The sequence below is a fragment of the Manduca sexta genome, chromosome 26 (genome assembly GCF_014839805.1).
Source record: "Manduca sexta isolate Smith_Timp_Sample1 chromosome 26, JHU_Msex_v1.0, whole genome shotgun sequence".
NCBI classification, from domain to species: domain Eukaryota; kingdom Metazoa; phylum Arthropoda; class Insecta; order Lepidoptera; family Sphingidae; genus Manduca; species Manduca sexta.
The window spans coordinates 11,179,352-11,194,688 of NC_051140.1; the positions used below are offsets into that span (position 1 = coordinate 11,179,352).

Consider the following 15,337-nt stretch of genomic DNA (forward strand, 5'->3'; position numbering starts at 1 on the left):
AGGTTTGTGGTACTAAGCGGGTCAAATCCCAAGCGCATCGCATACACTTTTGATTTCTGGAAGTAATTTGTGGATTTCTTCATATTAATCAACGCTGAGAAAGTAATGAAAACACCGAAAGAACCCTCTGAAATTTCTACATAACATATATTCTTTCCTATGAAATGAAGTCCTTCAAATGGAACGCAAAGAACAAATTATATGGACGGCTTAACTATGCATCAAGGGATACAACATTCCTTGCTGGTTATCATGTTACTTAGACTTCACTTCATTTCACATCAAGTGCAGTCTCCTCCGAGGCAAGTCTTGTGCACTCTGTCTCCAGACCGAATGCACACCCATGCACAGGGGGACATTTGTCGCGGCCTAGGCACACAGTATTGATTTGTATGCGACTACATCGTTTTACCCCCACCATACACAAATACAGAAATCCGCTGCCAAAACTGTTGTAGTATCTTTCGGGCTACAATCGGTCTGGTAAGTCACCAGCGTAGGTGTATATCGTACCTCGCATCCTCTACGAACGCTACTTAATCGTCTCACATAGATGTTAATTGCCAATGATGATGAGGCACACAGTAAGTGTGTCTGCCTCATGATTGCCAATTCATATTGAAGGCTGCACGGGCTCTGCGAACATTTCATGTTCCCCTCCTTCTTCCCTCTGCCCATCCGAGAGGGTTCCCATCCTTCCCCCACGCTTCCTTCTCCAAATCTTATCTGCCAATTTTCTTTTGGACCTGAGTCCAGTATCCCATTCAAAGGATTTCTCCGGTGTAGACTGCAGGATCACTACAAAAAAATCAGTTGCAGTGAAGAAGTTTTGCCGTAATGAAAATAAAAAGAAAAATCGCGATGATACGTTAAGTGATATACTCGCTAGCTCAGCTTGATGGACCTAATTCTACATAAATATAGATAGATTGGCAATAGTGTATAATGAAGATGTAGGATTTTAATTTTTGGACACTACCACTAGATTAGGGTTAAAGTATACAACCAGAGTGCACTGCCCTTTGACAAAGTTATTACAGTGTCACATTGTTATAAATTAAATATTATTATTTACATAATTAATTATTAACTATTGTTAATTGGTTAAATATGGTAATAAGTGTCAAAATTAAATAGAAAGATTAAACATAGGTTTTGTAGACACAGGTGTTTCTAATCACACAGTTGATGGGATATAAATGCTCGGCAATCCAAATCAATATTATAGAAAAGTGTTGTGTACATCTAGCAACATGAGAAATACCTTGTTAATATTGGGTTGTTTCGTTGCAGCGACCGCGTTAACTTCAGCATACTCTGTTAAAAAAGGTAAATACACTTTTCAAATAGCAATATTGCATTAGTCATGTCTAATTTATTATATTATTATTATTGTTCTTTTAGATTGCGGTAAGCATGACTCGAGAAATAGATTGATAGCAAACATTATTAAAGTCATCCAACAAAAGGAAACGGCTTTGTTCCAAGTAAGTATTCACTTATACTTATATATTGTAGTTTTGACTTTTTTTTTAAATGTTTAAGATACAGAATATATTTATAATTAATATATAGAGGAGAAATTATATATAAGTAAAGTCAAATAACTAGTTTATCTTTCCAGAAGTCTCTTAATAACTTAAAATTATGTTAAGATTTGAGCCATATTAAAATAAATGACGTATTGAAATAGACCATTCTACCAATTTGGTTACTGCATTTACCTCAATAACCGCCATTTTCAATAAACGATCTCAAATGCTTTATTCGATCTATTACAAAAATGGACCAATCAGAACAAAGATTTTATTCACATGCTGATAAATGACTTATTTTGATTGGTTCATTCTTGGCTTCGGCTTGAAGATTGAGACCGGGATCGGTTATTGAAAACAACTAATAGTTATTTATTGTTTTATCTCACCATGTTAAGTGACAATTTCACTAAAGCAAGATACAATTTTATTTAGCTGTGACAGGCGTATACAGCGTTTATTACTAAGATATTTAAGTATATAATAAAATGATGAGCGCTGTACTGTGTTCCGATTTTTCCATTACTAATCCAGTGATACGTTCAGTTCTCCAACTTGGAAGTCACTAAGATCATAATTTGAGTCTAAATCTGAATCCGCCAATATACATTGGCCAAGAATTGCCAAGTGGAGGCCAATAGAAACTTAACATGAGAAAAAATAATTCATTTTTTATTTATTTTACAGTACTTTTACCGCAAACATGCTTCAAAATCCATATCAGTAACGGGAGTATTAGAATTTATTGCAAAAACGCTCCATGCATTATATAAACCACACGATGCTGCAAGAACATTAAAAACTCTTGGTTTGGATAATATAGAACAGGTAAGTTACAATATTATAGTGGTGAAATGTTGTCTGGGCAATAAGGTACCTAGTAAGGCATTTAGATAGCTTAGCTGGGTCCAGTTGTTTAACAGCATCTATATATATATATAACTTTCGTTAAGAATGGAAGTGGGGCCAGTGGCCCTTGAGCGTTGACCTTGGGCGCTACACCAAAGCTAACTAGATGGCGGTACGTGTAGCTACACGGTATTGTACAATTATATCCTTGATTGTCAAAATATTAGGTATGTCAAAGTTACGTTTGAAAATATTATGTACTAGCTTTTGCCCGCGGCTCCGCCCGCTTTATAAAGTTTTTCGGGCTTAAGTTTTCCGTTATAAAAGTCACGCTGTATATTTTCCCGGGAACCTATATTCTTTCCAGGATCTCAAAATGTCTCCATACCAAATTAAAAATCCCATTTGTATAAACTTATAAAAATATTTCCGCTAAGATAAACGTGTCTAAAAGTTCTTGTGCAATATAGTAGGTACTGCAAGAACTTGCTAGTCTAAAATCGGCTCTAGTGTGTACTAATTCAAACATCCACCCTCACCCAAATTCCAATTATTGTAATATATCGCAACACCGAAAATTACTCTTAGTAACCGAATGACAAAATATACATAGTTACCTAAAAATATTCTAGTTTGTCAAAAACCTTTAGTATGGAAGGGTAAGGCATTTAATATAAATTAGATGAAGTTCAAATCACATGTTAAGATTTTAAATTCTTATTTGTGTTTTTAATTTTACATACAGTGTATACAGTATTTTAGAATATTTTATGTTACTTAGTACATAATATACACATCCTAGATGAAATGATGTCGACATCAATTTGTGAGAGCGCCTGACTGCGCGTAACTGCAAATATTCCTGTTACTATAAGCTGTTGTTTGAGTAGGCGTTTTTAAAAATAATTAAATATTTTGTTATATATAACGGTATTAAAAGAAAAAAGATGAGTGTATTTAAAAATAGAGTATAGTATTATTTCAGAATATAGTTAACTCAAGTAAATAAGAGAGATATCGAAATGTTAACGATGTAAAATTCTTACCGTTGAGCGATGTTTGGCAGATATTAATTATGATTTTATTCACGGTATTGTGTTTAATAAAAAAATACGCCGCTGTGCAAAATACCATAAGCCAAACTACTTATTTCTTGAAAAATATTTACAAAGAATGCTTACATTATTTTTTGCAGGACGCCCAAAGTGGACATAAAATTGAGTTTTACATATCTTAACCCCTTAATTATAACAAAATTATTTTTATGTAACTTGAACTTTTGCTTTATCTACAGGCGATAGAAATTACACGTTTTATAGTAGACGAAATCGAGAAATGTTCAAATGTGCATCAAAAATACGAAGTATATGCTGATAGAAGTAACCGATTTAGAAATTCTTATAAAAATAACTTGGCGGATGTGTGCCGTGGTGAAACTAAGTATATAGACTATAATAATGACCGAGAAGTGGATTATTATATCAACAAATGGGTAAGTGATTGCACACACAGATACAAAGAATAGACCATCTCTAATTCGCGCTTAGCAAATTATAATACCAAGACTCGGCAAACGGAATGTAGGATGCCCGCCAGCTTGAGGGAGTGACGATCTGATGATGATGATGAAATGATAATAAATAAAAATATTTTCATTTAATTGTTATCTTACCAATAAATTTGTATGTGTTTGTCCCAGTGGCTTCCTTGTATTATATGTGTAGTACGACCATCGCCCTGAGATCCCGAGTTCGAATCCCTCGAGGTCCTTTCTTAATGAAGTTTACTCTGAATACGGAATACCAATGTTTTGAATAGGGCTGCATACATAACATCTAGTATAATTAAAAATGCCTATTCCTTGAGTTAATTACTGTAATAATAATAATATCAGCCCTGTATTATATACTTGCCCACTGCTGAGCACGGGCTTCCTCTACTACTGAGAGGGATTAGGCTAAGGCCAGCGTGGTGGACTAAGTCCACCACGCTGGCCTAGTGCGGATTGGTAGACTTCACACACCTACGAAATTCCTATAGAGAACTTCTCAGATGTGCAGGTTTCCTCACGATGTTTTCCTTCACCGTTAAACCGAACGATAAATTCACAAAGAATACACACATGATTTTAGAAAAGTCAGAGGTATATGCCCTTGGGATTTGAACCTGCAGACATTCGACTCGGCAGTCCGTTCCACACCCAACTAGGCTATCGCCGCTTTTTAATTACTTTACGTTGTGCATTTTAGTTTTCGTCTCCGGAAAATCAAGATGGTAGAGTAAGAAACCGCTGTTTCAAAAGGAATGGTATTGTATTCTCAGCAAGTTTTAATTTAATCGTAAGTATTATTTTTAAAAGTTTATATTGCTTCGAACATGTCCACAGGTGCCTTTCTATTGGGAAGAAAAATTTAATATTTATTATAAATTTTTATTTATCACAATTATATTTTCAAGTATCGTCATTATATGTATATTGTATATGCGGACTCTATTAATTGTTTATTTAATTATTAATATGCATTCCAAATTTCTTATTGTGAACTTTTTCGTATTCTAGACTCTGTTTGAGTAAAAATCGGTGATGTTTCCTTCTCTGTCGCAAGCAGCACGGAAAGCACTTCCACTAATATTTTTTTTTCAAGTTTTAATTTCAAAGATATCGTATTCATATCAAGGCTATAGCGAAGACGTCTTATTACAAACTAAAAAAAAAAACAAAAAATATATTATTTTTGTTTTCTTAGTGTATTTTTGTAGCCGTAGCCAATGCGCCTTTCTACCATTAGAAAGGCGTCTTGGCTACGGCTACGTCTCTTTCTCGTCTCGTTCTCTTGTCTGCCACGAAATATTTTGTAGGCCTTCTGGTGGCACTTATGTCTTTTGCTTTTTAGTTTACGTTTAATAATAATATAAAATTATATTTCAGGCCAGTTTTGATAATAATGTCGACAATACGCTAAGAAATACACACGTCAATTACCGTTTCAAAAACGGCGCAGTATCGCGAATGCCAGCTCTATCAGGAATATTTGAGGTGTTGTACTTCGAAGATAAGAAAATAAATGCGCAGGTATGCGAATTAATGTTCATTATTAATTAGCGGATTAAGGGGCTGTTTCATAATGTCTGAATAACCGATAATCATCGAATATATAGGGGGGTTAGGATACATGTCATGATTCCCAATAAACTGTAACTAACAGGGTACCTTCCAAAGCGTTAATATGGCGGATAACATTTAATTGAACATTGTAGAATATGCTCTAAATCTTGAACATTTTTAATCAATTATTAATTTAAGATAATATATTTTGTCTCTTTGGTTCACATATTAATTTGCGTATTGAAAATAATGTTAATATTCATAAGCTATAACACAGATTGTTATTATTTTTGTTGGAGTAAATGTAATGCTGGTGGTAGGTTATATGCATCTGCCCGACCCAGATGACGATAACTTTACACAAGGTATAAAATCCGCCATAGTATAGGCCGATTATGTCGCTCTGCTTATCATCAGGTAGCAGGGTTACATTGATGCACCCTTATACATAAAAAAAAATCAACAATTAATTAAAAAATCTAGAAAAATCGATGCATTTTCTGTTATAATAGTATTTTAGTTGAGAAATAAACAAATTACTGCAAAAAGTTCACTTGCTTAATAGTTCCAATGTTAATATATTGAAGGAAATTTGTCTCTATTTCACAAAATACAATAGAAATTATAAAAGAGTATGTAGATATTTGTGTGCAGTTTAGATTTTCGCTCTCTGAAATTATAGTTGAATTTTTTCCTCTTTTGAGGAGACGGAACATTTTTTTTTCCGGTAATAATAACATATCTAGGTACTAAAATTGTCGCATTCAATATTTTATACATGTGCTATAGTTATTAATAGAAAAGGTATAATCTAATAAAAATATGTTTTTTAGTTCATACAAATTAGTATAAACAAAGGAGATGGTCACGTGATTTACGGCTTACCCCAAAATAGAAAAGATCTGCCTCTTGTGATCGAAAAACTAAGTAACGAAACACAAAGAAATATTTTGATTAAATCTATGAAACGGATGAACGTTGAGATTACATCGATTATCGGAGCAGCATTCATGGTATGTATACAATGATAATTCTTTAAGGAGCTAACTATTGTCCATCCCCCCGAGGCAATTCTTGTGCGCTTGGTCTCCACACTAAATGCACGCCTATGCATGGGGGCACATTTGTCGCGACCCTAAGCACACAGTTCAGCGTATATACCTCATGAATGCTAAATACACATTGAGGCCTATAAGGGTTCGCGAACATTTCCTCTCCCTTTCCCTTCCAACTATCCTGGAAGGGCTCCTTTTCTTTCCTTTTCTATTCCTTCCCTCCATCCCCTCCCTTCATCCTCCCGGGCCCTGTGACCGGACAGCGGTGGCTCGCCAGCGTACCGTCCGCTGGCACTCTCGGTAATAACGGTAGGGCCCACTAAATCTTCCTAGGAACTACCGTGGTTGGTTGCGGTTGCATGCAGTTGCGCACCCCGCGACCTTCGATATTAGGGAGTAACAGTCGAATGGCAGGGTTTTAGTCGGTAGGACGGTTTATACCGGCGAGTCTGGCACAAAACCGTAAACGGATTTCCCCGTGTTAAAAAAAAAAAGAAAAAAAAATGGGACTAGCGTGGTTGCTAAGCCGGGGGATCGCCTGTACCCTATTAGCAGGGTAACCACGGTGGTAACCACGGCAGCTCTCCAAAAAAAATACTAGTGTCCATCAATGGCCAGAAAGAGCTTTCGTCACTCAGATAATGCCTGTGAGTGTATGGACTATGGAGCTCGTTGCTATAATCCTATGTATTAATACAAATAATTTACGGCAGTCTCCACTGGTAGACTTACGACCTCCTGATGGTCCGCCTGTTACGATAGACAAGGGAAGATTTAGACTGCCTTCAATCTACAGGGAGAAAAGTTCATGGTAATCTCGCTATACGTTATTGAAAACTGAAAATATTCAACAAAAAAGTTAGCGTACTTAGGTTTAATATTGCATGGCCTGCAATTTTTTTACGCTTTGATTAATAACAGCGTAATAGTGTTCAGAAATCGTAATATATATTTAACAAAAAAATTACTTTTTAGAAAAACGGCATGGAACAATATTTCATCAGTCAGGGTATAACTCTTAATGGCTATACTAATGTACTCCAAGGAAGTACTGCCAACGTCAACGCTATAGTACAAAACATCAACATTACTTTGCAAGAAGTGAAGCCACAGAGTACGTATTATCATTTATTACCACCCAGCCAGGTTGGCAGATATACTGTCATATATATATATATATATATATATATATATATATATATATATATATATATATATATATATATATATATATATATATATATGACAGTATAATACAATTCACCACAAAATCTATCTCTGTATTTAAAAACTACACCAGTGCTGGCGAACCTTTACTGGGTAACGTAACATTGCTAAAACTACACATTAATTTCATTAAAAGGTAACCATAGATATACATATAAGGCTACACTCTCTAGTCCTTGTTCAAACCCCGTATTAGACCAACGTGATATGATTTATGTTAATCAGGTTTTCCCCTTTAATTTCAGGTCCCTACCCATCATCACACTTACAGGGAAGGAATAAGTGCCGTACTAAATTCATAATTAATAGCGCAGTGGTGTATAAAATTGCGTTAACAAAATATAACATACCTTATGGATTTGGGTTATATGATTTTGCCAAACACGGAGGTAATATAACACTATTGAATATTATCCTATTAAGTCTTCTCTAACTTATAATATAAATGCAAAAGTTTTTGAATGTTTGGTTGTTTGTATGATTGTTCGAAGTAAGCACAGTAATTGGATGGATTTGTATGAAATTTAGAACATATCCTGGATTAACATATAGGCTAATTTGACATCGATATTTTGATATTAGATATATTGTAATTTTGAATCTGTCCTCTCCGTGACCATGAAGGCTGCTAAGTCTTCGATGAGTCGGGAGAAAATTTAAATATAAAAATCGCGATATAATCCGAAAATTGGTTTAATTTTAATTATGAATCTGATTTTTTGAATAAATACCGCTTTTGTATCCATCCCGTGGTTATCTGGAAGACATTGCCTAGAGCGGTAAGTCCGCTATATGTACATGTGCCTTTTGTCTCTCTACTCTTCTTTGTATTATTTTTTTTTATGTAATAAATAATAATAAATTCAATCGATATTTGTAAAATATTGAGTAGTTAGTAATACATTATTTATATATTTACGAGTAATAATGTTTAATGTAAGAACGTATTTCTTTTACAGAATTCAACTGAACACCTCGTGTCTTTTTTCCGAAGAGCATCATTTGTGTGTTGTGTGCTTTTGATTGATAAATAAATATTTTGTGGTATTCATGCTGTCGTTTTTGTAAATTTATTCATAATCTATGTTCGACTGATTTTTTTATTGATCTCCTATTGGTTTTGAATAACCACTAATATTTTAGAAGAGTAAACTATATCACTGCTGAACTGATGTAACGGTGCTAGCGTATTGATTCTCTGAGGGATGTAATTCCTTGGAATAAAAACATCAAAATGACTTGAGAATATTATATATAGGTCAGTGAAGTTAAATCACATAATATAAGAAGTTAAATCACATATAATATTATATATAGGTCAGTGAAGTTAGATCCATTAGTTTTTCATTAGTACACACTTATATTCACACCTTTTATCTTCGAAGGGGTAGGCAGGGACGCAACTGGTGGGCCCACTTGCCGGCGTGTGTATTAAGCATTACGATAATATTATACTTTTGGCAGGCATGCTGCATCTAACGCTTTCATCCAACAGCATGAGATGAAACCATGTGTAATTTTAGAGTTCACTGGCTTTAGTCAAACTGTTTATATTGTCACTTTGAAATGACACGATTTAAATTTGCTAAGATAAGAAATATTTATATAGATAAATATTTACATGATATACATTAACTTGTTTCCAATATTGACACGCTTTCTTGTTACAGCTGCGTTTCATGTTATAGCGTATCTGTCTAGTATAAGTACTGTGTTCAGAGAAGAGAATACAGTTTATACAATATTGAGTGCAATCAATATACCGAAGTTTCTACAAAAAAGGTTAGATAAATTCAACATTCCAATAGTATTTCTTGCACACTAAATTACATAATAACTAGTAATAAATGTATAGCAGCCGCTACTATTGAAATAAGGTGAGGAAAAATTGTGTCTGAGATAAAAATGAGTGATCCGCCTAAACTTCATTTTGTTTTTTAGGCTCCTGGATTCTAATACGCTATCATGAATACTTTTTATTAGCCTTTATTGAAATCATCCGGATGACCGTTGAGTGAGGCAACGTCTTTCGTATTTTGGATTACATGGTAGAATTACTTACAGATGCAATGTAAACAATTAGACGCAACGAAAAAGAAATATCACGGTTTAATTACGATTCACAAACTGTTCAAATCCATCAAAGATTATTATTACCGTCAAGTATTCGAGTTGGAATACCTAATACTACTCTTCTGTTCTCCTCGCTATGTTGACACTGTTAACTGAACACTGTGACTAAGTATTCACTGCGAGAACTTCACGTTCTCAATTCGATTTCAAGTTTAGGCGTCATGGGATTAAAGATCCTAGTCGGTTATAATTACCAGGAAATTGTAGACTGAATCAATACCATGGATGTGTCCTGTGAGAGTATTTTATTATCCGAATAATTGTGTTCCGAATAATTCTTATTACTGAGTAGTCTAATGGTATTGGTTTTGAATTACCTACTCTGTTTTTAGATGTACTATAACAAAATTAATTTATCTTTTGGGATGGCTGTTTTGAACACAATGTAAATAAGTTATTTACTGTATCTTTACTTATACAGGGTTATTTTGACACTACGATAGTAAGTGAAACCAGATATTTGTCTTAACCTCTGCTAGCATTGTCTTGAGATTATTTATATTTTATCTTAGTTCTAATTAGTAAGTTCTGGTTTTACACCGACTCTTATGTAAGTGCTCCTCAAGAAAAGATTTCTACTTCCTCCTACTTAACCTGTGGAGGGACACGAGGTTGACGTAAAAATCTTTACCAAACATGGTACAAAAATAGAAAATTTTTAGGTTTGAATTAACTAAACTATAATTATATACAGGGTTATTTTTACATCGCGTTATTAAATGAAACCACATATTTATTTACTTGGAAATATCACTTTACAATAAGTTACTTGAGCCATATATCCATATAGGAGTGCTGATGACACAGCTCTCCTAATACATGGCAAAAACTGGAGAGAAACGCAATGCTTTGCTCAGGCAGCAATGGATACGGTGGCAGTATGACTAACAAACAATCTTCTAACATTAAATATAGAAAAAACTAAGATAATTCCATTCTACATAAGTAGTCAATCTCAACCAACCATCCCTATTACAATTAAAGTTCACATGTGTCCTGGTCGCACTCAACACCCCACTTGTTCTTGTACTTCATTATCAATGACGTCGCATATAAAATATTTAGGAATACTAATTGATAAACATTTAAATTGGCATGCTCATATAGAGAGCCTAGTGAGTAGAGTCCGGAAGCTCATGTACATTTTTAGAAAACTGCGTTTCTCGGCTGACACAGAGACACTTTTGTCAATATTCTACGCACTATGTCAATCTCTCTTAGTGTATTGCTTGCCGGCATGGGGTGGTGCCCGTAAGACTTATTTACTCAAACTAGAGAGAGCACAAAGGGCCGTCCTTAAAGTTATGCTGTGTAAGCCGTACACTTACCCGACTGCAGAACTTTACAATAACTGTAAAGTCCTATCGGTGAGAAAATTGTTTGTGGTTCAATGTATACTAAGAAAACACCGTGAACCATTAGTAAGATCCGAAAAACGTCGAGCCGATATTGTATTCCCTCCTATTATACATCAAACCAACTTCATGAAAAACCAGTTCTTCTACCTAAGCTCTAAACTGTATAATAAAATAAATAAAATTCTCTCAATTCACAAACTTAACAAATACCAAACTAAAAACAAAGTACAGCCATGGCTTATGGAACAAACAAATGATGCTATAGAAAATCTCTTTTCCTGTCCTTGAAATTAAACACACACACACACACGCACGCACGCACGCACGCACGCAATTTCAAAATGATCCTGTATAATATTATTTTTGTTTTTATTTTACTTTTAATAACTTTATGTATTAAGTTTGACGGTTTATTACTTATTACAATCATATATCACCGTTATTAAGTGTTTAAAACATTGTGTAATGTTTAATATATTATTTTAATGGACTGCACAGAAATCGTGATCGAATTGAAAGTTTCTAGAGGTTGCATTGTGTTTTGGTTTTCCTCTTAATTCCTAACTACTGTGGGTTGCGTCGCTTGCACACTCAACTACGTTGCCCGACACCCTTTCACGCATAATATTCCTAATTGCTTTAACACTTTCTGGGTTTCATATTAATATTCTCGACAAATGGGATTAAAGTTCAATCTACTACATCACGCGCCTAGGCCAATATATTAGATTCTAATATAATGGGTTCCGGATAGGGCTTCATATGACAAAATTAAAAGGGCTTAATTGACAAATATGACAAAATTAAATTGCTTTTGACCTAATCTAAATGCGGTGGTGAGAGGCGAAATTTTTTGAAAAGGAACCCAACATTATTTATAGGTACTAATAGACATAAATGCAGTCCGCAAATCGTTTTAATGATAATTAGATTCTTCATCAAAGATTGACGCCCTTGAGATGAGGTGCTGGAGACGCTTGCTTAGCGTTAAATGGACTGCTCACCGTACTAACGCTTCTATCCTGAAAATGCTTCACATCAAACAGACTTTCGTCGATAGTGCAAATGCGAATCTTCAAGATGTTTGGTCATGTCATCCATAATGAAAGCTCCTTGGAACGATTGTTGGTACTGGGAAGAGTAGAAGGTAAACGTCCTCGCGGCCGAATACCCACCAAATGGACAGACGTTATTAAATCGTTTGCAAGGTGTTCCCTACACGCAGTGCCATGAATAGAGAGAGATGGAGAAGTCTCGCAAAAGTCACAATCAATTTTTCAGACAATCCATAACCACGACCATTCCGCCAGGAATGGTCGTGGACTGAGAAGAAGATTCTTCATAAACTCTATGTAAAGGAAGCCAGTAAGAATCGGGTAATATGTATCTTCCGCCACTGCTACATGCTCTTAACGGGAATACGTCATATTTCCAGGCACCCTCTATAACAACGTTTCATCAAATTCTAAATAATAATTATTATATTAAGGTTTTGCTGACTGCTTTACCCGCAGTCTTTCCTGCTTCAAGTAAAAACTCACTGTACGACGCCAGTGCCATCTATTTAAAAATCTGATTAAATATTTCATACTTTCCATGGGAGAAAATTACCGAATTGAAAAATAGCATATGTTTTAATCGAAGACATAGTCTACCTGTGTGCCAAATTATCTAATTCCAGATGACCATACAGGAGCAAAGGAAATATAAAAAGTAAGTAATGCCATATTGGTACTCAAAAGCGAAATCAACCGATTATGGAACACGCAAACACATGTCACTCCTATAGTAATAGGTTTAACGGGTATAGTAGTAAAACTTTATGCAGATGTTTATATATCAGCACTTAAAATGCCGCCATATATATAAAAATCTTCCAAAAACAATTAGTAATCCATACGTCTATAATATTGAGAAAGTCTTAGGGGTCACATTTTTCGTATACGGAGAACAACGGGGAGACTGAACCATCTTTGCAATGGAGGTGTCAGGGCTGGTGATCAACAAATCCGAGCAAAAAGATTGAGTCAGAGAAAACTATGAAAGGAAGAAGTAAGATAATACAGAAAACAACCGCGCAACATAAGTTTATTATTATTATGTTTTTGGCCACATTAAATATTATTTATATTGTAAACATTACTCATCGCCAAGTCCTATAGATAAGTTTTAAAAATATTCGTTTTAATTATATATTTATTTCATTATTTAATTGCTATGTGTCTCACTATAAGTAGTGACAAAGTGTCGTTGTATTCTGGTTTGAAGAACATTGTAGCTAATGTAACATTACAGAGAGGAAAGCGGTGCTACTAATTAGGGCATTACATATGTAATTTTGCAGCTGGTTTGAAAGATTTAGGTATACTCTGATAACAATAACCCATTCATCAATGTATATAGCATGACAACTAGCATGGGGGAGAGTAAATATTAGATGGCGCAATTCAACTATGTTGTATGAGTGCCTAGTTAAACCAACAAGCGATAATTTATGTTGATCACTGTGTCCCATTGACCACTATGCACTACCCTTCTCTACTAGCCACAAACTTTGACATTTATTTTCTATATATTTTATTAAAAAAGTGTGAACCATATCTGATATAAATTGGTGCGTATTCAAATTGTAGAACAAAAATAATTACAATAAGTAAAATTATATCGTGGCCTGGGATACTGAAGATTGGTTCGAAAATTACGTTCAATGTTTTTACTCTCTTAGTCTTCGTTAAAATCGATTGTAACTTTATTCGGATGAACGAGCGCTTAAATTTTTATCTTTAATCTAAAGTAAAATACGTACCCATAGAAAATACGATTTACCGTTCGTAATCGTACAGCAAAGTTAAATCAAAATAAATTTCCATTAGAAATAAAAGGTTCCAAATAACTTACTATTTTCTTGAAATTGGTCACGTATATTTTTTACAGTTCAACTTGTAGTACAAACAGATTTACTTCAAGATGAATGTCGAAAGTTTAACAAAATGTTATGGCCGCTCAGAATCAAAGTACGTGTGAATTGTACTGATTGTAGGTCTCTTATATGTGAGTAGTCGCTTTGGTGAGTACCACCGCAATATCTATTACGAAGGGTGAAATTCTCAGAAAGGGAAACCGAGAAAGCATATAAGTACCAATGATATACATAAACGCGGTCTGCAAAACGTTGTAATGGTAATTATATTTTACATTAATTACGCAAAGGAAGCCGGCAGGAAGCGAGTTATATAGACCCTTTGCCACTGCTATTTCTGCCGCCACGTAGCAGTGTATACTGTGTAGTCACTGTCATGTTGAAGAACATTGTAGCCAGTATAACTACTAAGTAACTTTAAGTCTTATTTTCAATAACATCTCATGTCTTATGAGGGCGAGCGCAGTGGAATACGAAACAATACTTAGTAATTCAATACAATGAATAGTCTAGGTCATAGTCTGCCAATGTGCAAAAACAACTTCGGATTTACGTAGACTTTAAAATTTTAGGTACGATACAACAATGAAGTGACAATAATTAGTCACGTTATAACGTAATATACACTTAACTAAACAAATACGTAACAGTTCAGTTAACATCAGGATGTTTTATATCATTATATTATTATTTTTAAAGACATACTTGATATTTTTCTTGTCTCTGCCTGTTTGATTATATTTAGAAAAATAGCAAAATAAACATGCATTGCAGGGATGTAAAGCTTGCGTACACAGACATAATTTATTTTCTAATTTTTAATCTACTGGTAGCGCATTATTTTCTAGCGAAGATATAAACATCTTAAATAGCAATGCCCATTACACATAGAGGCTCAAGCCCAGAAGCGAACACTGAAATAAATATTATGTTTTTGTTTATTTAAATACTAAAACATTAAATAGAACAAAAAGTCCCATTAGAATTGCCAGATTTTTTTAAAAAAAGTCTTCATAATCTCTGTATAAAATCATTAAATAAGCCCAAACAAATAACATGATATATATCTAAAATTAAAACAAAATCGCTATCATTATATTTGTGGCAGACTTATGAATGCTTAAAAATATTACCTTTATGAGCAATTCGCCTGA

At 34.3% G+C, this 15,337-nt stretch overlaps 1 protein-coding gene across 1 annotated transcript; it reads left to right on the forward strand.

Annotated features, from left to right (window-relative positions):
* Nucleotides 1-1,218: 1,218 nt before the first annotated feature.
* Nucleotides 1,219-8,823, forward strand: LOC115449978. The gene is made up of 10 exons (XM_030177879.2): nucleotides 1,219-1,329; nucleotides 1,405-1,487; nucleotides 2,223-2,363; nucleotides 3,679-3,876; nucleotides 4,634-4,723; nucleotides 5,314-5,457; nucleotides 6,324-6,503; nucleotides 7,521-7,659; nucleotides 8,018-8,161; nucleotides 8,732-8,823. Exons 1-10 carry the CDS (start codon nucleotides 1,254-1,256, stop codon nucleotides 8,740-8,742), a joined length of 1,206 nt encoding a protein of 401 aa, XP_030033739.1. The 5' UTR covers nucleotides 1,219-1,253; the 3' UTR covers nucleotides 8,743-8,823.
* Nucleotides 8,824-15,337: the final 6,514 nt, after the last annotated feature.